Source organism: Pan troglodytes, chromosome 9, assembly GCF_028858775.2.
Source record: "Pan troglodytes isolate AG18354 chromosome 9, NHGRI_mPanTro3-v2.0_pri, whole genome shotgun sequence".
Classification (NCBI taxonomy): Eukaryota; Metazoa; Chordata; class Mammalia; order Primates; family Hominidae; genus Pan; species Pan troglodytes.
Window position 1 is genome coordinate 120,232,623 of NC_072407.2, and position 24,402 is coordinate 120,257,024.

The following is a 24,402-nucleotide window of genomic DNA, read 5'->3' on the forward strand; positions in this document are numbered from 1 at the left end:
AACCTCCACCTCCTGGGTTCAAGCGATTCTCCTGCCTCAGCCTCCTGAGTAACTGGGATTACAGGCATGAGCCACCACACCCGGTTTTTTGTATTTTTAGTAGAGATGGGGTTTCGCCATGTTGGCCAGGCTGGTCTTGAACTCCTGACCTCAAGTGATCCGCCTGCATCAGCCTCCCAAAGTGTTGGGATTACAGGCGTCAGGAACCACACCCAGCCAAAAATACATAACTTTTAAAAAGATACTACATACTATATTATCAGAGTATATCTCATACCTAAGAATAAATCTAATAAAAAAAAGTATGACCTACACAAAGGAAATTATAAAACTTTAGTGACATTTAAAAATACCTTCATAGACCAGGCATGGTGGCTCACACCTGTAATCCCAACACTTTGGGAGGCCAAGGCGGGCGGATCACTTGCTCCTGGGAGTTTCAGACCAGCCTAGGCAACATAATGAAACTTCTTCTCTTCAAAAAATACAAAAAATTAGCTGGGCATGGTGGAGTGCACCTGCAGTGTTAGCCACTTTGGAGGCTGAAGTGGGAGGATCGCTTAAGCCCCGGAGGTTGAGGCTGCAGTGAGCTGAGATCATGCCACTGCACTCCAGCCTGGGCAACAGAGTGAGACCTTGTCTCAAAAAAATAGCAATAATAACAGAGAGCTATGTCATGTTCATGTATTTTAAACAATATAATAATATCATAAAGATATAAATTCCCCCCAAATTGATCTATAAATTTGTTTCATTTCCTATCAGAATCACAGCAGGGTTTTTCATGAAACTTAAGATTCTAAAATTTATATGGAGAAGTAAAAAGCCAAGAATAGCCAGAAAAAGGAAGAGCAGGGCAGGGAACTGACTCTATGCCAGGATGTATTGTAAATCTATAATAGTTAAGATGATGTGGTATTGATGTAAGGATAGAAAAATTAACTGATGAGACAATATATAGCCTATAAGTCAGGCCTTTATGCATATGTTATGCATATAAAAATTTGGTATATGATGGAGGTGGCATAGCAGATCAGTGGGGAAAGGAAAATATGTCCAAATTTGGAGCTTGGAAAAATGCCATAGGGGAAAAAATGAAATTGAATCTCTAGTTCACATTGTACACAAAATCAACTCCAGATGGTTAAGGGGTGGAGGAGGCAGGCAGGAGATTGTTGGTTTTCATTATAAACTTTACAATACTATTAGACTGTTATGTTATTTAGATTAAAATACAAACTACTTTTTAAGAAAGAAAAAAATTCCCAGGGTTAACAAAGATGTAATGAAAGAGTAACATTTATACCCTTTGTGAATATAAATTGGTATGACTTTTTGGAAGGGTAATTTACAAATATCTGTCTAAATTTTAAATACATGTATCCTTTGGTTCAGCAATCTCTCTTCTAGTAGCTTATCCTGCAGCTATAGTTGCTGAAGAGATATGTACACAGATGTTTCTTGCAGCTTTGTGGGTGTATTTGTCCATTCTCAAATTGCTACAAAGAAATACCTGAGACTGGGTAATTTATTAAGAAAAGAGGTTTAATTGGCTCATGGTTCTGCAAGCTGCACAGGAAGCATGATGCTGGCGTCGGCTTGGCTTCTGGGGAGGCCTCAGGAAACTTACAATCATGGTGGAAGACAAAGGGCAAGCGGGCACATCATATGGCCAGAGCAGGAGAAAGAGAGAGCCAGCGAGGTGCCACACTTTTTTTTTTTTTTTTGAGACAGAGTCTCGCTGTCACCCAGGCTGGAGTGCAATGGCACAATCTCGGCTCACTGCAACCTCCGCCTCCTGGGTTCAAGCAATTCTCATGCCTCAGCCTCCCGAGTAGCTGGGATTACAGGCATGCACCACCATGCCCGCTAATTTTTGTATTTTTAGTAGAGATGGGGTTTCACCATGTGGGCCAGGCTGGTCTCGAACTCAACTTCAGGTGATCTGCCCACCTCGGCCTCCCACAGTGCTGGGATTACAGGTGTGAGACACCGCGCCTGGCTGAGGTGCCACCCTTTTAAACAGCCAGATCTTGAGAGAACTCACTCACTATCACAAGGACAGCACCAAGAAAATGGTGTGAAACCATTCATGAGAAATCCACCCCCGTGATCCATGACCCACCTCCAACATTGGGGATTACAATTCAACGTAAGATTTGGGCAGGGACACACATCCAAACTATATCAGAGGGGATAGGGGAATGTTTAATCGGTATACAGTTTCAGTTTTGCAAGATAAAAAAAATCCTGGATATTGATTGCACAAAATTGTGAATGGACTTAACACTACTCAACTGTATACTTAAAATGGTTAAGATGATAAATTTTGTTATTTGCATTTCACCACAATTTTTTAAAAAAATAACAATCCTGAAAAAAACATAGGGCCACTGCTCAAGGACTGCAAGTTTGCTAGAACCTGAGAGGAGATAGGAATCATTTGGGAGGCCAGAGAGGAGAACATGATTAAGTAGAGTGCCAGAAATCAGAGCAGGCTTCAAGCTGGTCCGGAGGCTCGTGGTGGAGGTTGAGTGAGGGCAAAGTTCAGAGAAGTAGGACACCTCATGCCAAGTATATTCGTGTCCATAATACTGATTTTCCAGTCAGTTGCTGCCTCCTTCTGTTCATTTTGGGAGGGATCGCGATACTAGGTTCTGCAAACCCAGGTCGGAGGAAGGCTCTAAACAGTGATTCTTAACTGAGATGGCACGGTTCCCCGGAAGATGTTTTGGAAATGTGTGGGACTGTTTTTGTGAGATGCTAGAGGCATTTAGTGGTTGGGGGCTAGAAATGCTGGCATCCTGCAATGCATGAGAACAGTTCAGCAAAACAAAGAATTGTCCTACATCCCACACGACTTTCAAATGGCACATGGGATATTAATGAAGCTGGAAAACCTAAATGTGTAATATCTGATCCTAGACCCTAGCTCCATTTTACACAATATGTTTTGCATGGTTTTAATATATGTTGAATTTTCCAGGCATGCAACTACCATATAATTTAAAGGAAGATTGTTTTGTTCAGAGCTTTATCAATTGTTGTTTACTGCTTTTGAAAATTACATCACTAAAGCATCCGTGGTATTTGAGTCACCGGCACCACCTAATAGCATACATTTGAAGCTGAGCATTTACATGGCTAATACATACACAGGCAAGAATCTGACTCTTATTCTGTCTTCTCATGGAATCATGCCAAAGGATTTATTTCATCATACACTTCTTGTATTTCTTCTTTACAAGGAGCATTGTATTGATTTGAGGGAAAATTGTGTGTGGAGATTCGCTTTCTTTTCTGTGATTTCCTTTCAGCGTAGTAAAGGGGATGTTACAAAATAGTTGTTATAGGAAGGGGCATGTGTCTTAGGAGTTGAGAAGCACTACATTACACTAAGGTGGCCAGTTGTTGTTCTGGGCTGTGCCATCTCAACTAATTAAGAACTGGATGGTGCCGGAAAGGGAAGGACTTCAAGCCAAGGAGGGTACCTAGGAACAGAAGCATGAATGATATGAGGACTGAGTCAGAAGAAGCAAAAATTAACAAATAAATGCATAAATAAGTAAGACACGTGAACGCTAGGAAAAGCAGGATGGGTATGTCCACATGCTGATATCAAAAATACATGCACGTTAGGCAGGGTGCAGTGGCTCATTCCTGTAATCCCAGCACTTTGGGAGGCCAAGGCAGGAGGATCGCTTGAGCCCAGGAGTTCAAGACCAGCCTGGACCACATAGGGAGACTTCATCTTTACAAAAAATAAAAATAAAAATAGCTGGGTGTTGTAGCACACACCTGTGGTCCTACCTACTTGGGAGGCTGAGGCAGGAGGATCATTTGAGCTCAGAAGGATGAGGCTGCAGTGAGCCATGTTCTTGCCACTGCACCCCAGCTTGAGTGGCAGAGTGAGACTGTTTCAAAAATATATCTATATTTCACATTAGATTCATACCTATTTGAAAATTAGCATCAATTATTCTTTTCTTTTTTAAATGCTTATCTTTAGTTATATAAGTAATAAATATTCATTACAGAAAATTTCAAACGTAGAAAAGTATACGAAGAAAATTTAAATTGTTCTATTTATATTCATGTACCATCTTTGTAGGCATTTTGCTGTAGTTTTTTCCAGTCACTTTCATAAATATACATTTGCATTGTACATGGTAAAGATTATACTGTGCAATTCTGTCTTTTCTGTATGATTAAATTGAATTGGTTTTGAATTTTTTTAGATTTAACTTGTCAATTCCTTTTGGTTCTATAGTTGTATAAAAGATATAAGCATATTGAGTTCTTGCCTAGTTTTATGTATCTATCATTAAAAAAAGAATTCCCATGAAATCACATCCCCTCCAACCAAAGCCCCATTCTCTGCTCTCTTTCACTGAAAAACTTCTCAAAAGAGATGTCTACATTCTGACTCTACCTCTTTACCTCTCATTTATGCCTAATTTTTTTTAGTGAAGAAGTATAAGGACATTGTTTTAAAAAATCAGTTTGCTAGGCCGGGCACAGTGGCTCATACCTGTAATCCCAGCACTTTGGGCGGCTGAGGCCGGTGGATTGCTTGAGCTCAGGCGTTTGAGACCAGCCTGGGCAACATAGCAAGACTCTATATAACATTACAAGAATTAGCTGGGCATGGTGCATGCCTGTAGTCCCAGCTACCTGGGCGGCTCAGGAATGAGCCTCGACCACGTCACTCTACTCCAGCCTGGGCGACAGAGCAAGACCCTGTCTCAGAAAAAAAAAAAAATCAATTTGCTGAAGGCTTAGAATGAAAAAACAACCAACAAATCCTTGCCCCTCCCCTTTTACTCTATGATCTATTACTTTGACATTGTTCTGTAGTCTTTCTCCCATGTGTGTATAGGTGTCTATTTGTACATTCTTTTTTTGAGGTTTGATTTACATACCATAAAATGCACCCTTTTAAATATACAGCTCAAGAATTTTGACAAATGTATGCACTCGTGTACCACCACCCCAGTTAAGATACAAAACATTCCTGTCACCCCTAAAGTTTCCCTCAAGGCTCTTTGCAATCAATCTTCCACCTACCTCCAGCCCAAAACAGCCAATTATTTTCTTTCTGTCACTGTAAATTAAATATTACTGTTCTAAGCCAGGCATAGTGGCTCACACATGTAATCTCAGCATGTTGGGAGGCCGAGGCAAGAGGATCATTTGAGTCCAGGAGTCCAAAAAAGCCTGGGTAACCTGGTGAGATCCTGTCTCTACAAAACAGAAAATAAATTTAAAAATAATAATAAATAAACTTTACTGTTTTAGAATTTCATATAAAAGAAACCATACAGCAATACACTTTTGTGTCTGGATTCTTTGCTTAAAATAAAGTTTTTGAGATGTAGTTTGCTACATCAGTAGTTTGCTCCTTTTTATTGCTTTAGTAGTATGCTCTGAATGTACTGCAATTTATTTATTCATTCATCTCTTGTTGAACATTTGGGCTGTTTCCAGGTTTTTGCCATTATTATTTTTTAAAAAAACTGCTGTGATCATCATATACATGTCTTTTTGTGGATACATGTTTTCGTTTATCTCATTAACCTGGGTATGGTATTGCTGAGTCGTAACATAAAAGTATATTAACTTCATAAACAAAACTGACAACCATTTTTCCATTGTTATTTCAAGTGGTTGTACCATTCCACACTCCCACCAGCAAAGTAAAAAAGTTCCAATTGTTCCACATCCTCTTCAACACTTACTATTGTCAGTCATCCTAATTTTAGCCATTTTAGAATGTGTATAGTAGTATCTCATTGTGATTTGAATTTGCATTTCCCTGACAACTAATGATGTTGAGAATATTTTCATGTGCTTCTTGGCTATTTGTATGTCTTCTTTTATGAAGTGCCTATTTATATCCTTTGCCCAATTTTTTATTGGGTTGCCTTCTTACTAAGTTGTAAGAGTTACTTATATATTTTGAATACAAGTCCCCTGTCAGATACACATATTGTGAATTATTTCTCCTAGTCTGTGACTTACCTCTTCATTTTAATAGAGTCTTTCAAAAAGCAGGAAAGTTTTTAATTTTGACAAAGTCTAACTTACTCTTTTTTACCTTTTATTATTTATTAAAAATTACTATTTTTGTATCCTAAAATATGTTTGCCTACTCCAAAGCTATAGTGATATTATCCTATGTTTTCTTCCACAAGTTTTATAGTTTTAGCTTTTACATTTAGGTCCTTATTTCAAGTTCTCTCTCTCTTTTTTTTTTTTTTTTTTGGCATAGTTTGAGGTAAGGATTGAAATTCATTATTTTCCTTATGGATTTCTATCTAGTTTTTCCTAGACCATTTGTTGAAAAGACTATCATTTCTCTCATTGTTTACTTTCCTTGAAAATCAATTGTTTATATATGTTAGGGTCTTTTTCTGGGCTCTCTACTCTGTTTTATTGAATTATGTCTATTCTTAATGCCAATTCCAGCAATACACTTCAAAATACCCCATGAGTCAAAGATAAATCAATGGAAATTAGAATGTATTTTAACTGAATAAGTAAAATACAACATATTAAAATTTGCGGAACGCAGCCCAAGCAACAACATATAAGATTTTCAGAAACCCAATGTTAACCAAAAGACACCAAACACAAAGTGTGAGTGATATGAGTGATTTCATTTACATAAAACTCATTAAAAGGAAATGGAAATTAGTGTTTAGAGATGCATGCTGTAGCAGGTGTTGTTGGTGCCCTGTCGCATTCCCTTCACCTGCTCAGTGCACCCATCCCCTGGCTTCTGTGAGTATTGACTGCTAATAGCTTCACAGCAGCACACTTCGCCTGAGAATTGCCCTCCACCTCCAGGAAGCTGCCTTACCTGGCATCCTGCAGCCAATGACTGACAGATAGGGGAATACAGAAGTTCAGTCTCCTGCCTCTAGACGGGACAACTCCGTGGGGGCATTCTTGCTCTAGAGCTCCCCTGGAGATCAGATTAAGGCTAGACCTCAGCTGAACCCACATTTTGAACTAGCTTTTTCTCCTCTTCTAATGTGCCATCCAGTGCCATCCTTACTCCCTTACAGAACTCATCTGAAGGCACTCCCTCACCAAATCACTTGAACAAGAATTGCAATCTCAAGCTCTGCTCTTGGGGGATCAATCCTAAACTAGTTGGTTCTAGAAGTGGTCCTAAAAAGTAGATTTTAAAGATGGGATTCTGGAGTTGGATAACAGATGGCAATGAAGACCCCATCATCAATGGTAGGAGGAGCTACAGCCCCTGCGATGACCTGGGCCAAGATTAAGGTGGAAGGAATACACTGGCTTACGAAATGCTCCTGGCATGTCAGAAGTTCAGGTAAATAGTAACTATGAAGATTGTGAAATTGGGTGGCCCTTGCTTAGAACCACTGATATGTTAAAGAAAGAAAATGACAAGCTCATATCAATTAATCACCGACTTAAAACAAAGTGAGTCAGAGGCTGGCTTCCTTAGCAGCATTTAAAGAGCACCTCATCTCCTGCAGCTAGAGGGCACCCTCTGTAAAACTGGAAGAATTTCAGAGGAGGAATTCTTAGCCTAGGTAAGTTGCTTATGCCAAAATCAGGGCCATGATAAGGAAGATATGGGACCCTGAGGCTGAGCAAATGTGATTGAGACCCCTGAACTTCCAGTTCCCCCTGAACCCGCTGGGCCTAGGCTTCATATAAGAAGGTACCTTACAAGACATCATTAGCCCATCTCAGAATCTGCCCTCACCTCCCCTCCTGGCCATCAGATCAATCACTACAGTCAAATCTCAAGATGACCCAACTGAGGAAGTGCTGGGGCTGCTGAGAGAAGAGAGAGATTGATATGCCAAGGCCGCTGCAGGACCCCACTGATGTGGACTGGCAAGACCTGGGGCATTTGCCTGTGGGAGGCATGTGGATCAAGTGGGGTGGAACGTAAAGCTGAATGGAAGAGGCTTTGTCAATGTGGGGGCACTCTCATGACACGAGATTTAATACCTGGTATGGGCCCTAGGAGACTGATTTAATCTGCTGCTAGGAAGGCTCTTGAAAGTTTGGTAAGAGTGGTGGCCCACATTAAATGAAGTAGAGTGTCTGAACTGCTGTGGCAGACTAGGGAGAAAGGACCAAAAAGGATCAGAAAGTGAGCATGCTAGAATGAATCTACTCTCAAATACCAGAAAACCCACCAGTTGACTCTATCCCTCGGGGGGCCTAGAGGATTTGCCAACACATTCTAATAAATGAGCACCAGCATTATTTTTTTTAAGTTTTTTTTTTTTAATTTTTGTGGGCACATAGTAAGCGTATATGTTTATGGGGCACATGAGATGTTTTGATAAAGGCATGCAGTGTGAAATAAACACGGCATAAAGAACGGGGTATCCATTCCCTCAAGCATTTATCCATGAGTTGCAAGCAGTTCAATTACACTCTTTACATTTTCATTTTTTGGTTTTTGGTTGTTTTGTTTTGTTTTGTTTTGTTTTTTGAGACAGAGTCTTGCTCTGTTGCCCAGGCTGAAGTACAATGGCGCGTTCTCAGCTCACCGCAATTTCTGCCACCCGGGCTCAAGCGATTCTCCTGCCTCAGCCTCCTGAGTAGCTGGGATTATAGGTGCCCACTGCCATGCCTGGCTAATTTTTGTATTTTTAGTAAGACAGGGTTTCGCCATGTTGGCCAGGCTGGTCTTGAACTCCTGACCTCAGGTGATCCACCCACCTCGGCCTCCCAAAGTGCTGGGATTACAGGCATAAGCCACTGTGCCTGGCCTCTTTAAGTTACTTAAAAATGTACAGTTAAGTTATTATTGACTATAGTCACCCAGTTGTGCTATCAAACAGTAGGTCTTATTCATTCTAATTTTTTTTTTAACCAGTTAACCATCCCCACCCCAGTCTTTCACTACCCTTCCCAGCCTCTGTTAACCATCCTTCTACTCTCTAAGTCCATGAGTTCAACTGTTGCACCAGCATTATTGAGACAGTTAATATTAGTCATTTTCTGTAGGCCTGGGCTAATGGTATCATAGACCTGGTTCCTAGGTAGTAATGAGAATGAGAAGGTCCCGGAGAAGCAGAGGCCAGTTGGCGGCATTTATCTTCCAAAGCAAGGTGGCTATAGGGTCAAAACTGCCAGTCAGGAGGCCTGATTCACAGAGATCTATGGCAATGACTGATGGAATATGTTTTTCCTAAGGTGAGCTTGCCAGATTTAGCAAATAAAAATATAGGCTGCCCAATTAAATTTAAATTTCAGATAAATAACAAATAATTTTTTAGTGTCAGTATGTCCCATACACATCTGACAATATGTGTGTGTATTTTTATTTCCCCAAAATTGATCCAAGAATGAATGAACAGATGGCCAAGTTGAGCTTACTAATGGAAAGCCATAATTCCCTTCTGAGTTTCCAGATCTTAGCCTATTCTCATACCCAGAACCAATCAACTGAAAGAAAGGCCAAGTCCCCATAAGAAAGGACATTACAACACCATGGCAAGTATATAAATTAGTGATTCCCACAGTCCTTCCCCACAAGGACTCATTTATTCGTGGAAAGGGGAATACCTGGACCTTTCAAGGGCTGTTGGATACAGGGCCCAAGTTGATGATTATAACCAGGGTCCCAAAGTGCTGTTTATGGCTGTTACAGGAGAGGCACATAAGAGTCAGGTGGTAAATGGGGTCCTTGCCCAGGTCCATCTCACTGACCCACCCAGTCACCTTCTACCCAGTTCCCAAAAGTATGATAATGGATATAGCAGTTGGCAGAACCCTCACCTTGGCTCCTTAACGTGTAAATAAGAGCTATTGCTTTAGGAAAAGCCAGTGGAAGCCCTTGTAACTTTCCATGACTCCCTGCCAAGACAGTAAATAAAAAATAATATTGCGTCCTAGAGAGAATGGTAGAGATTAGTGTCATTTTCAAAGACTTAAAGAATTGTGGTCCCATTATACACCCTATTTAATTCACTGATTTGGCCTTTGCAAAAATTGAGGAATCATTGTGGATGAGAGTGGACTACTGCAAATTTAAACAAGTAGTAGCTCCAACTGCAGCAGTTATGCCAAATGTAATATTTTTAATCAGAGCATTCACTCACAGCCAAGAGACAATATACTTTCCTGGTCTTGCCTGGGGCTGTGTCAACTTGCCAGCTCTCTATCATAACATAGTCTGAAGGGACCTGGACAATCTGGACGCTCTGCGGAACATCACATCGGTCCGCTATATCAATGACATTGTGTTAATCACATCAAATGAGCAAGAAATTGCGAGTATTTGGAGGCCTTGGAGAATAGGAGATAAACTCTATGAAGATTCTGGGGCCTGCCACGTAAGTGTGTTTTTGGTTTTTTTGGTTTTTTTTTTTAGATGGAGTTTCGCTCTTGTCGCCCAGGCTGGAGTGCAATGGCACTATCTCGGCTCACTGCAACCTCCACCTTCCGGGTTCAAGCAATTCTCCTGACTCAGCCTCCCAAGTAGCTGGGATTACAGGCATGCACCACCATGCCTGGCTAATTTTTTTTTGTATTTTTAGTAGAGACGGGGTGTCTCCATGTTGGTCAGGCTGGTCTTGAACTCCCAACCTCAGGTGATCCACCTACCTCAGCCTCCCAAAGTGTTGGGATTACCGGCATGAGCCACCGTGCCTGGCCAGGTGTCCTTTTTAAGAGTGCAAGGTCTTGGACCATCCAGGTCATTTCTTCCAAAGTAGAGGCTATGTTATTTTACCTTGCACCATCCCCTCAGTTAAGAAAGAGAATACCTTATAGGCCTCTTCATTTCCAAGTGACATAAAACTCTTACAGCTTTGAGTGGAGCCCAGAGCAGTAAAGTGCTCTGCAGCAAGTCCATGCTGTGGTACAAGCCGCTCTGCAGCTTGGGCCACATACCAGCAACCCTGATGGCAGTTAGAAGTATCTGTGGTGGGAAAAGATGCCTTTTGGAGTCTATGGCAAGTTCCAGCAGGAGAATCAAAATGTTGATACCTAGGGTTCAGGAACAAAGCCATTCTACCTACAGCAGTGAATTATATACCATTTGAAAAGCAGCTCTTGGCATGCTACTAGAGTAGATACACAGGAAGAAGTTGAGTAACTGACAATGGGACATCAGCTGACCATTAAACTTGATCTGCCCATTATAAGCTAAGCAGTGTCAGACCCTCCAAGTCACAAGTTTGGGTGGGCACAACAATCCACTGTAAGAAGGAAGGAATGCAGTCTGGCTGAGGCATGAATAGTGCCAGAGGACACAAGCAGCAACTGCAGGAGCACATGGCCTCCATCATCCACCGCTACTACACTAATAATTCACCTTCAGTTCAACCTGTGGCTGCCTGATGGGCTATTCTTGAAGTCCAGCTGACAGAGGAGAATAAAGCCTGAGCTTCCTTGACAGATGTCATCTTAGTATGTGGATGCAAGCCAAAAATGGAATGCTGCAGTCCTGCAGTCCTGCATTCCCACTAGGGAACGAGCTTGAAAGAGTAGTAAAGGGAACCGGGTGTGGTGGCTCACACCTATAATCCCAGCACTTTTGGAGGCCAAGGCAGGTGGATTGCCTGAGCTTGGGAGTTCAAGACCACCCTCGGCAACATGGTGAAACCTCATCTCTACTAAAATACAAAAAATTAGCTGGGAGTGTTAGCACGTGACTGTAGTCCCAGCTACTTGGGAGGCTGAGACACAAGCATCACTTGAGCACCAGAAGCAGAGGTTGCAGTGAGCCGAGATGGTGCCACAGCACTCCAGCCTGGGCGACAGAGTGAGACTGTGTCTCAAAAAAAAGAAAGAAAAGAAAAGAAAAAGAAAGAGGAGTAAAGGGAAATCCTCTCAAAGGGCAGAGCTTCTGCCATTGTACGTGGTTATTCACTTTATGTGGAAAGAGAAGTGGCCTAATGTTAGAATATATAGAGATCCATGGGCAGTGGTGAGTGGCTTGATTTATTGATTAGGGGCCTGGAACAAGTAAGAGTAGAAGATTGGGGACAGAAAAGTCTGGGGAAGAGGCACGTGTATGGACCCACGGGAGTCGTTACCAGGTGTGAAGATCTTTGTGTCACATGTGAACACCAAGCAGAGAACATCCGTCGTGGAAGAAGCACCACGACACAAAGTAGAAGAAAATGACTTGGCCCGTTAAAGTCAACTAGCCTCTGTCCATGGCCATCTCAAGACTCAAACAGTGGGGTTATGAATGTAGTAGCTATGGTGGCAATGGTAAATGCTAGACCTCGGCACAACAGTGTGGGCTGTCACTCACAAAGGTTGATCCAGCTACTGCCACTGCCAAAACAGAGTACAGTGCAGAACCTCCAATTTGGCATCATCGTTGAAGGAAACCAACCAGTCATTTCTTGACAAGAGGATTACACTGGACCCTTTTCAAACCAAAATCTGGAAAGGGCTCAATTCATTGACAGGACAAATCAATTCATTTGACATACTCTGGGTTTGAGTTTGATTCTCTTACCTGCAGTGCCTGAGCTAGCCCTACTATCCAAGAGTTCACATACTGTCTGATCCGTCAGCATTAGATCTTCCATAGCATCACAACAGATCATGGGACCCACTTTAAAACAAGGATGTGTCCGTGGACATATGACCATGGGATCCACTGGCCCTATCATATACCACAACACCCAGAAGCTGCCAGCCTGATGGATCCATGGAATAGTCTTTTGAAGACATAGCTAAGGTATCAACTTAGAGATGACACCCTGCTAGGATTGGGCACTATCCTTCAGGATGTGGTGTACATATTAAGCCAATGACTGTTATATGATACTATGTCTCCAAAAGGTAAAATGCATGTGTCCAAGAGCTAAAGGTTAGAAGAAGGGATATTCATGCTTACCATTACTTCCAGTGACCCACTTAGGAAATCTCTGCTTCCTGTCCCGCTAACTCTAGGCTCTGAGTTTCTAGGGGCCATGGTTTCCAGAGACAGAACACTTTCACCACAGCACCCATTAAACTTTAAGCTACACCACTGCCAAGAGACCAGCATGCAAAAAAAAAAAAAAAAGATTTGCTCCCCCAGCAGAGTGAATCTTTCCATATCTGATGATAAGGGGGAGGCAGGGCTGCAGGGACAACTCAGATAGAATCCAAGGGCTCCCCTGGGGCATCTTTTCGTGCAATTTTGATGGTAAATGGGCAAGTGCAGCAGCCACAACCTGAAAAGACCACGACGGCCAGGGGCTCAGACTCCTCAATCTATGTCTTCCCTGAGGTCAGCAGAGGTGCTAACTGAGGCTAGGAGCAATCCAGAAAAGGGAACAAGCGTTGCCTATCAGATGCGCCCTGGGGCAACTGTGCTAATGGGGCTGTAATTTGTCCCATTAGGAAACTTTCCTTTTATAAGCTTCTCCAAAAAAAGAGATAACCAGAATCCCGAAAAGGCTGTTTAAGGACAGGATGAAATTATCACATGAAGCGAATGGCTCCAAGCAGTGCAAGGGTTAAACTGCATGGATGCTGTGGCTGCACCCAGGTCATCACTCCAGGGCTGCTCCCTCCCCCAACTGCTGGGATTCTTGTACTCAGAGGACTCACAGTTGAGCTCTTTCAAAGACATTGCCTTCAGCAGAAGCAGCTGCCTCACCCAACTTCGCAGCCCCCTCACCCAACTTCGCAGCCCCTCAATTCATAATACCTGTATTTTTCATGGCCCCTTTGCTCAATTCAGGATAATTCAGGATAACTTGGGAAGGTGATCCCAGGCTAAGAACTCCCCATGGCTCTGGCTGAGGCTCCTGATATGTCTCATCACAGTTCACCTCTCTCTGCCAGATGCTGCCCCTCTCTCCCTTACAGATGATGCTCCTGTGCTTCCTCAGAGAGCCACCTGCCCAAATCTCCATCTTTTTTTCCCAGAAAACCCGATGGATAGCAAGGCACATTTACAGACACGAAGGTAACCACCAGGAAAAAAAAAAAAGTTGAAAAACTTAAAAGTTGTTTTCTCTAGGGAGAAGTGTAGGGGTGAAGCAAGGTAGAACAGGGGCTATTGTTATACAGCCCTTCTATATGCATTGTTTTTAACATGCACGTATTACTTCCATCATTAAAACTTTTTTCATTTTGGCCAGGCATGGTGGCTCATGTCTGTAATCCCAGCACTTCAGGAGGCCAAGGTGGGCAGATCGCTTGAGCTCAGGAGTTCGAGACCAGCCTGGGCAACATGGTGAAACTCTATCTCTACCAAAAATACAAAAATTAGTTGGGCGTGGTGGCAGGCACATGCAATTCCAGCTACCTGGGAGGATGAGACAGGAGGATCCCTTGAGCCCAGGAGCGGGAGGTTGCAGTGAGCCAAGATCGCACGATTGCATTCCAGCCTGAGCAACAAAGTGAGACTTCATCTAAAAAAAAAACCCAACTTTTTCCATTTGAATATTATAAGAATTTGATACTGTCACTCACCTTTTTAAAACTATTTGAATACTTCCTACAGCCCTAAGAAAATCCTTAAGAATCCCTAACATAGCTTGCAAATCCCTTCCCATCTGGCCCCTGCTGAGTTTCCTATCTCTTTTTTTTTTTTGACAGGGTCTTGCTCTATTGCCCAGGCTGGAGCATAGTAGCACAATCATAGCTGACTGCAGCCTCAACCTCCTGAGCTCAAGTGATCCTCCCACCTCAGCCTCCTGAGTAGCTGGGACTACAGGTGAGCACCATCACATCCGGCTAATTTTTTGTATTTTTTTGCAGAGATAGGGTTTCACCATGTTGCTCAGGCTGGTCTTGAGCTCCTGGCCTCAAGCAATCTGCCTGCTTTGGCCTCCCAAAGTACCATATCTGGCGAATTTCCTATATTATTTCTTACACTCCTCGTTCTCCCTGTTACCTGCTGTGCTGGACTTTCCATTTCTCTTCCTCATCTTTGGACTTCAAACATGCTGCTGCCTCTATCTGGAATGCTTTCCACTCCACCTGGTTCATTGCTGTTCCTTCATCAAATTTCAGCTTAGATGTCACCTGCTCATGGGGACCTTCTCCTCCCCATCCCACCCCAGACTATCTTAGATCCCTTCTATCACTCCCACAGCACCTGAACGTCTTCTTTCTTAGCATCAATCTCCTGAAGTTATCTGGGGTGTTTTTTTAGAGATGGGATCTCACTATGTTGCCTAGGCTGGAGCACAGTGGCTATTCACAGGCACAATCACACTCACTGCAGTCTCGAACCCCTGGGCTCAGTCAATCTTCCTGCCTCAGCCTCCTGAGTAGCTGGGAATACAGGTGTACACCATCATGCGGGGCATGGTTACTGGTTATGAGGTTATCTGTTTAATCTCCACATTTCCTTTTTTATCCAAGAGGACTATTTATCCTGTTTCTCCTGTATTACTAGCACCCAGCATATAACTACAGTACAGTAGACAGAAAATATGTATTAAATAAGTGAATTTCATCAAAATGTTTTCTAGAGTCCCAGCTCTGTAATCTGCAACTTAGATAACCTGCCTGAGCCTTAGTTTGCTCAAGTATAAAATGGAAATAAAAATAAAAATAATACTTACCTTAGAGGGTCGTTTTGAGGATTAAATAAGATATGTCAGAAAAGCTCTTAGAACGGTGCTTGGATATAGTAAGCATTTGATTAATGCATGCTTAAACATAAAGAAAAGTTACATCAATTCACGCTCATACCAGCAGACTTTGACACTATCACTCTTTACCCTGTTCAACATTGAGTCTTGTGTTTTTAAATATTTTTGTAAAGAATATAGGCAAAAAAAAATGGCATTTTTTCTTTGGATTTAATTCTTATGGATTTAAGTCAACATGTATTTTCAAGCCAACAAGTTTTGTTAATAAGATGGCTGCACCCTGCTGCTCCATGCCAGATCCACCACAAAGAAAGCAAATGTTCAGTGCATCTCCCTCTTCCTGTCAGAGCTTATAGAGGAAGGAGGACCCCGCAATGTGGAGGCATATTGTATTACAATTACTTTTAATGGCAAAAACTGCAGTTACTTTTGTGCCAACCTACTACATGGTCTGGACAGCTAAATGTCATGTATTTTTCATGGCCCCTCCAGGTATTGTCAGAGTCCTCTTGTTTGGCCTTCTAGGAAGGCTGTGGGACCCAGCTTTCTTCAACCAGTCCAGGTGGAGGCCTCTGCCTTGAACGTTTCCAAGTGAGGTAAAACCCGCAGGCCCAGAGGCCTCTCTACTTCCTGTGTGGGGTTCAGAAACCCTCCTCCCCTCCCAGCCTCAGGTGCCTGCTTCAGAAAATGGTGAGTCTCTCTCTTATAAAGCCCTCCTTTTTCATCCTAGCATTGGGAACAATGGCCCCAGGGTCCTTATCTCTAGCAGATGTTTTGAAAAAGTCATCTGTTTTGCTTTTTTTCCAGAAGTAGTAAGTCTGCTGGCCTCCGCCATCTTAGTAAAGTAACTGTCCCATGAAAGAAAGATGCAGTCGGGCACTCACTGGAGAGTTCTGGGCCTCTGCCTCTTATCAGGTGAGTAGGATGGAGTGGAAAGGGTGGTGTGTCTCCAGACCGCTGGAAGGCTTACAGCCTTACCTGGCACTGCCTAGTGGCACCAAGGAGCCTCATTTACCAGATGTAAGGAACTGTTTGTGCTATGTTAGGGTGAGGGATTAGAGCTGGGGACTAAAGAAAAAGGCCACGGGTGCCTGGGAGAGCGTTCGGGGAGCAGGCAAAGAAGAGCAGTTGGGGTGATCATAGCTATTGTGAGCACAGAGGTCTCGCTACCTCTAAGTACGAGCTCATTCCAACTTACCCAGCTCTCCAGAACTAACCCAAAAGAGACTGGAAGAGCGAAGCTCCACTCCTTGTTTTGAAGAGACCAGATACTTGCGCCCAAACTCTGCACAGGGTATATATAGCAATTCATTATCTTTGAGACCATAAAACGCCTTGTAATTTTTAGTCCTTTTCAAGTGACCAACAACTTTCAGTTTATTTCGTTTTTTTGAAGCAAGATGGATTATGAATTGATAAATAACCAAGAGCATTTCTATATCTCATGTGAGATAAATAATACCAAAAAAAGTTGCCATTTATTGAGTGTCAGATACTGTGTAAAGAAAAAATTATTTAGACGTGTTAACTGGTTTAATCCTACTTCTGCCTAGGAAGGAAGGTGTTATATCCTCTTTTTAAAATTCTTTTTAATTTTGACTATATAAACTGATAAGTCCTCTCTACTTCACAGATTAAGAAATTGATACTCAAAAAAGTTAAATAACTTGTTTTAAACCACATAGTTAGTAAGTGCCGAAGCCAATCTGTGAGACCAGGACTGTTTGTACTCTAAATGGCTGCACCACATGAGGCAAAATGGCTCGTGATGGTTTTATTTCAAAGACCTAGAAAACACTATCACAGCTGGTGCTCCCGTCTCAGAGCCACAGCCACGATGTCTCCACTTCCTGCTTCATCTTGGGTTTCTCACGTCTTGAATGTGCACACAAATCACCTGGGGATCTTGTTTAAAATGCAGCTTCTGTTTCAAAAGACCCAGACTGGAAATGGAGATTCCGCATGTCTAGTACGCTCTCAAGTTTATTAATCTGCTGCTGGTCCTAGGAACATATTGAGTAGCGAGGGGCAGGATGTGACTCCTGTAAGGAGTGGCCAGGCATTTTCTTAGAGAGCTGTGTTATAAAGTATGCTTTTCCTTAAAAAAAAGAAGAAGGAGGAGGAGGAGGGCCAGGTGCAGTGGCTTACGCCTGTAATCCCAGCATTTTGGGGGACCAAAGTGGGAAGATCACTTGAGCTCAGGGGTTCAAGACCAGCCTGGGCAAAGTAGTGAAACCCCGTCTCTGCAAAAAATTAAAAATTAGCCAGGCAAGGTGGCACACACCTATAGTTCCAGCTACTTGGGAGGCTGAGGCGGAAGGATCACTTGAGCCCAGGAGGTCGAGGCTGCAGTAAGCCATGATCAAGCCACTGCACTCCAGCCTGAAGTGTCTCTAAATAAATAAATAAATAAAAGAGAGAGTATCAAAGACCCAATCACCTCTAGACATCTGGCATCATAGGAATGTGCCCAGTCTGCTCTGGGGATAGGAAAGTGGGGATCCTGTCTCCCCCTGTGTAGAGATTTCAGTAAAAGAAAGGCCTAGGTGTGCAGAAAGCTTTCAGGCAATGCCAGGGAAACAGATCATTGTAATGAACCCAGCGTATTGCTGAGTGAGGGCATCCTGGAGGGCCCGGTGGAAATGTGGTCAGGTTCTTCAACGCACAGGCCCTAGTTGATGAGTAATCAGGGTTTCAAATATTTCCGTCTCTGTCTCAAGCAGAAAACAAATGGAAAAACTGAACCACCAAAAAAGCAGAGCCAGAGATGGAACAAGAATCCCAGTGTTTGTACCCAACCAAGAGCGTGTTTTTCTTCCACAGAGACCAATGTTCAAAATGGAGGCTTGGGGGCAAAATTCTTTGGCTATGTCTCTAGTCGTCCAAAAAATGGTCCTAACTTTTTCTGACTCCTGCTTGTCAAAAATTGTGGGCTCATAGTTAATGCTAGATGCTTCCTTCCTCTATTTCCCCCCAAATTTCCTGGGAACCCCTGGTCAATACCAGCAGTAAGTTCCACTGTTCTAGGGTGTAGAAATGGCTGTGACCCAGCAGCAAGAGGGAAGGACATCAGATGTCATCAGTGGTCATACTGCAACACAGCCCTTTTTCTGTTTAGGAATGCAGATACCCACAACATTTACTAACACTTTTTTTTTTCTTATTTATTTTCTAGTTGGCGTTTGGGGGCAAGATGGTGAGATATGCTTGCTTTCTTTCTTTTTTATGAAATCACCCCATCATTCTTTGTAGTTATGAATGGAGCTTTCTCTTAGGCCTCCTACAGAACTTCCACAGAGGTCAGGAAAAGGAGTTTCTGCCATCTACCCCTTTGACTTTCCTCACAAGTCTGGAGATATTTCTAGCCCAGAAGAGGGAAGCAACAGAGGCAGGAAATAATGAGTCTTAACCATACAAAAGAAAAATTGAGACTTAAATGAAGTTGAAAGCACTAACAGTTTTCATTTGTTTGCATTTCATATTTGATGTGAGATTCTGCAGAGGAGACGTAGCCAGAATGCATGCACAGGGTTACTCTGGATAAGCTGCTGGGGCAACATTTGGATGTGTGTTCAGAATCACATGTCTGAATACTCTGAATACATGTGTGTACATGCGTATTTATGCGAGTGCACATGCATATGAGTGTGCCCGGCCTGAACTTACTCTCTCAACCACAGCGGTAGAGTCAGGAGTGTTCCAACATTGGAAGCCCCTCTATTCAATCAGCTCTTCCAAACTGAGTGAACCAATGTTGTATTTAACGGCAACCATGGCTGGACACCATGGCTCACACCTGTAATCCCAGCACTTTGGGAGGCCGAGGTGGGCAGATTACTTGAGGCCAGGAGTTCGAGACCAGCCTGGCCAACATGGCGAAACCCCGTCTCTACTAAAAATACCAAAATCAGCCAGACATGGTGGTGTACGCCTGTAGTCCTAGCTACTCGAGAGGCTGAGGCAGGAGAATCACTTGAACCTGGGAGGCAGAGGTTGTAGTGAGCCGAGATCACACCACTGCACTCTAGCCTGGGTGACACATCGAGACTGTCTCAAAAATAAAATAAAGACAACCATTATGCCAGCCTAGATTCCGCCATGCTGCCTAATTTGTAGTGTCCTTAGGAGCCATTTTTGTAAATAGTCATCAGATAAGATGTAAGGCCCATAACAGCTTTTTCTATGCAGCCGAGGGAAATGGAAGATCCATTGTTTCCTAAGAGTTGAGGGAAGAGTCCCAACCCACGGGAGCAGGGTCTGATCTTCATTGCCGATAGAAACATTACTAATGGCTTCTTACTGTTTCCTTTTCAGGTAATGAAGAAATGGGTAAGAGGATTTCCACTCCATCTAGCAAAAGTTTTCAAATGTGGAATGAAATGCTCATAGAGTACAATCACAGTAACAAACCCCGAGAACTAAAACTATTAAAGGGAAAATACAAGTATCTTTCAATGGGATCTGTATGAAACTTGCCTGTATTTGTTGCTAGCTGTCATGTCAGATTATAGCTGTGCATATATGTATCTCTGATCATACACATATGGATGTGGGTTGGAGCTACCATGTGTTTTTGTATAAGCCATGAAATCTTTGAAGGCAGACAGAGACAGTGTCTCATTTACCTAGCCCAGTGTCTGGCACATAGTAGGTGCTCAATGAATATTTTTTGAATGAATAAATGAACAAACATATGAACACATTGCTAATTACCTCCCCTCAAGAAGCTGATGGTCTTGTGTGAGAGAAAAAATAATTGAAAATATAGTGAGTTGCATGTTATAATATGGGTAGATACAGAGTAAAATGAAGTATAAAGAGGGGAGGGGTCAACTCTACTGAGTGTCGTTGGGAAAGGTTCCCTGGGGGAGGTGATCCTTGAGCTGAATTTTAAAGGATAAGCTTATGTTTTAGGGAAGAAAAATATTTTATGCAGAAGAGATAAAGCTGTATAGTATGAGGGTAAGAGTCTAACTGAGCTAGATCAGAATGTTTGAATCTTGGCTCAACTCTCTACTTGCTGGGTGTGTTTGAGTAATTTACGTAACTTTTCTGTGCCATAGCATCATCATGGTACAATGGAAATAATAGTGCTACCTAACTTGTAGGGTTATGATGAGGACCAAATGAGTAATTCATTTAAGGCACTTAGAACATTATCTGACATAAAATGCAGCAGGAGGGCCGGGCATGGTGGCTCACACCTGTAATCCCAGCATTTTGAGAAGCCGAGGTGGGAGGATCACCTGAGGTCAGGAGTTCGAGACTGGCCTGGCCAACATGGTGAAACTCCATCTCTGCTAAAAATACAAAAATTAGCCAGGCATGGTGGCAGGTGCCTGTAATCTCAGCTACTCAGGAGGCTGAGGTAGGAGAATTGCTTGAACCTGGGAGGCGGAGGTTGCAGTGAGCTGAGATTGTGCCATTGCACTCCAGCCTGGGCGACAGAGCAAGACTCTGTCTCAAAACAAACAAACAAACAGACAGACAGTAGGTGAATTTTAGCTATTAATACATGGAAAGCATGCTGACTGTAGATGATAAGCATTAAAGTTTACTGAGCATGTATGTTTTAGGCATTGCTCTAAATATTTTACTTGAATTTCCTCATTTAATTCTTCTACCACCCCTACTGTACTGTTAAGGAAACAAAGCCTCAAATAAATACAAAAATAAACAAAAATAAATAAACAATCCAGTCCTGGGGATATAAATGCAGATTTAGGCCAAGTGCCATGGTTCATGCCTATAATCCCAACACTTTGGGAGGCCAAGGCAGGAGGCTCGCTTGAGCTTAGAAGGTGGAGGCTGCATTGAGCAAAGATTGTGCCACTGTACTCCAGCCTCTGTGGCAGAGAAAGACCCTGTCTCTGAAAAAATTAATAAATAGAAATTTAAAAATAAAAAAATTTTAATGCAAATTTATATGATACCAAAGTTCATTTTCTCAACCATTATGAAATACTGTCTCTGGATATGTATAAAATCTTTGTGAGCACACATATCTTTTTTTTAACTTAACTTTCATTTTAAATTCAGGGGTACATGTGCAGGTTTGTTATATAGGTAAACTTGTGCCATGGGGGTTTGTTGTATAGATTATTTCATCACCCAGGCATTAAGCCTGGTACCTGTTAGTTATTTTTCCTGATCCTCTCCCTCCTCCCACCCTCCACCTTCTGAGAGGTCCCAGTGTGTGTCATTTCCCTCTGTGTTCATGTGTTCTCATCATTTAGCTCCCACTTCTAAATGAGAACATGTGGTATTTGGTTTTCTGTCACTGTGTTAGTTTGCTAAAGATAATGGCCTCCAGTCCCATCCATGTTCCTGCAAAGGACGTGATCTCATTCTTTTTTATGGCTGCGTAGTATTCCATGGTGTATATGCAGCACATTTTTTAATCCAGTCTACCACTGACAGGCATTTAGGTTGATTCCATGTCTTTGCTATTGTGAATAGTGCACAATGAACATACGTGGAGCACATTTCTGTCTAAGCACAGACATCTAGACCCTTGTGTGAGCATGAGTTAAGTCTAAGCTCTGCTACTGAATTTGTGCCAATAAAAGTTGTGAGCAATTTTCTTTACATTTTTTTCAAACAAACACACCCAGCAGAGTATAATGTCTATGTACTTTATTTATGATTTCTAGTTCATTTAACATGTCTAAGAAACATCCGTGTTGAAAAATTATTTATAAATTAAAATAATATAAACTATCTACTGTCCTTATACTCAGCTCGCAATTATAAGCAGTTGGAAAAACCTGGAGAATGTTTTGTTTACATTCTGTGCAGTCTTTGTCAGAGGGCTGCCTGAGCAACTGGGTCAGAGTTCAGTTCTGTTCTGGGAGTAGCAGGACCTCAAGAAGGAAAGGAGGAAAGGAAGTAACTTTTTCTTGAGCACCTGCTATGTGTCATTCACTTTCACCTTCATAATCCATTTAATTTTCGCAAAAACTTTGTGAGGTTGGTATTTTATCTCCATTTCCCTGATAAAGAAGTTGAGGTTCAGCAAAGTTAAATGACTTGCCCTCAGTCACACAGACTAGGGCAGATCCAGGATTCAAACTCAGGGCTTCTGACTCTTGAGTCCAGAGCTCTGTCCCTGACAGCGGCAGCACCGCCTCTCCTCTCTTCCAGCTGTTATGTCCAGACTATAGCAGAACCCAGTGTTCCAGCCACAACTTTTCCAGGAAATAATAAAGGACTCCTAGCTCCACCTCCCAGGGCAAAAATGGCTGCTGTGGGAAATGTGGCTGGACCTACGAATGGCATTAGTGGTTTATTAGTTGATTTCAGTTGTCCACACTAATGGGCCTCCCTCTAACAAAAATAATTGAGAGCCGATTATGCTCAGATATAATGGAAAGTGAAGCCACTTTTTATTGGAAGAGGCATTCCCTCAAAACATGTAGAGTATTTCACATTATTTAAAGGCAAATAGAGAGAAAATTATATGGAATAAGAACAAAGATGTTTCTTCTCTATTATGAGGGACTCAGTTCTGAGAAAGGATTTCTAAATTGTAAGAAATAGGTAAGTCCACGAATCAGTGATTCAGTGGTGTGGAGAGCTTTATTTCTGAGAAGGCCAGTAGTGCTCCCTTCTGACAAGCAAATCTAAGACCTGGATGACAGATGACTTCCTGCATTTGGTTGGTTCTTTTGTCATTCATATCTATCTGTAATACAGTTCTGGCTAATTTAAGAGGATAAGCTTAAAGACCTCTGGAATTTTTCGGCTTTAGGACTTTCAGGCTTTCTGAGCTTCAGTAGATCTAGATCTAGGAGCTCATGCTGCTATATTCTGAATCTGATGTATCTGAGTTACATCTATGAGCTACTTAATAAGTATATCTATGAGCTAAATCTCATAGGCTAACCATGAACCTCACCTCCAAGACTCGGGGTTCCTAAATGGATGAGACCCTCTTTGGGAAGTCTTGTGGGCAGTGTCTAATTCCACTAGAAAAATTTTACCTACAATTTAAACTTAAACCAAGATATTTTCTGACTGCTGTTTCCTTTTTTCATTTTCAGGTGGTATTACACAGACACGTGAGTTTATTGGTCTTTTATTTATGCCCTGTCTGAGGATGCAGATTGGTGGGTAGATGAGAAGGAACTGATTGAGAGAGATTAACCCCAAGAACTGAGATCTTCCCAGCATTGCATTCTCAACCCCATTTTAGAAAGGTTCCAAATAGGGACTTCTGTGGGTTTTTCTTTACATCCATCTTACCCTTCCCAAGTCCCCATGTCCCTGCGTAAACCCTAAAGCCACCTCTCAAAAGGTTCTCTCTCTAGTTCCCTTCATTCCACATATCTCCTCTTCCACACCCTCTAGCCAGTAGAGCTCCCTTCTGACAAGCAAGTCTAAGACCTAGATGACAGATGACTTCCTGCATTTGGGTGGTTCTTTTGTCACTAATTTGCCTTTTCTAAAATTGTCCTGGTTTGTTCTGCCAATTTCCCTTCTTTCTCCCCAGCATATAAAGTCTCCATCTCTGGAACCACAGTTATATTGACATGCCCTCAGTATCCTGGATCTGAAATACTATGGCAACACAATGATAAAAACATAGGCAGTGATGAGGATGATAAAAACATAGGCAGTGATGAGGATCACCTGTCACTGAAGGAATTTTCAGAATTGGAGCAAAGTGGTTATTATGTCTGCTACCCCAGAGGAAGCAAACCAGAAGATGCGAACTTTTATCTCTACCTGAGGGCAAGAGGTAATCCAGGTCTCCAGAACAGGTACCACCGGCTCTTTAGGGAGGACCATTCAAAAGGGCATTCTCAATGATTTTCCCTAACCCAGCTCACAGTGC

General features: G+C 42.4%; 1 protein-coding gene across 2 annotated transcripts in view; it reads left to right on the forward strand.

Annotated features, from left to right (window-relative positions):
• CD3E (CD3 epsilon subunit of T-cell receptor complex) overlaps positions 1-24,402 on the forward strand; it is a 541,795-nt gene that overhangs the window by 514,197 nt on the left and 3,196 nt on the right. Inside the window, exons 1-6 of one of the 2 annotated variants that reach the window (XM_009424254.4) lie at positions 16,181-16,256; positions 16,374-16,481; positions 18,742-18,762; positions 19,881-19,895; positions 23,609-23,626; positions 24,058-24,306. In XM_009424254.4, the coding sequence (XP_009422529.1) occupies positions 16,433-16,481; positions 18,742-18,762; positions 19,881-19,895; positions 23,609-23,626; positions 24,058-24,306 (352 nt within the window). In that variant the 5' untranslated portion in view covers positions 16,181-16,256; positions 16,374-16,432. Of the gene's footprint in view, positions 1-16,180; positions 16,257-16,373; positions 16,482-18,741; positions 18,763-19,880; positions 19,896-23,608; positions 23,627-24,057; positions 24,307-24,402 lie in introns of those variants that run through there. The other variant, XM_063783440.1, reaches the window with a different exon arrangement.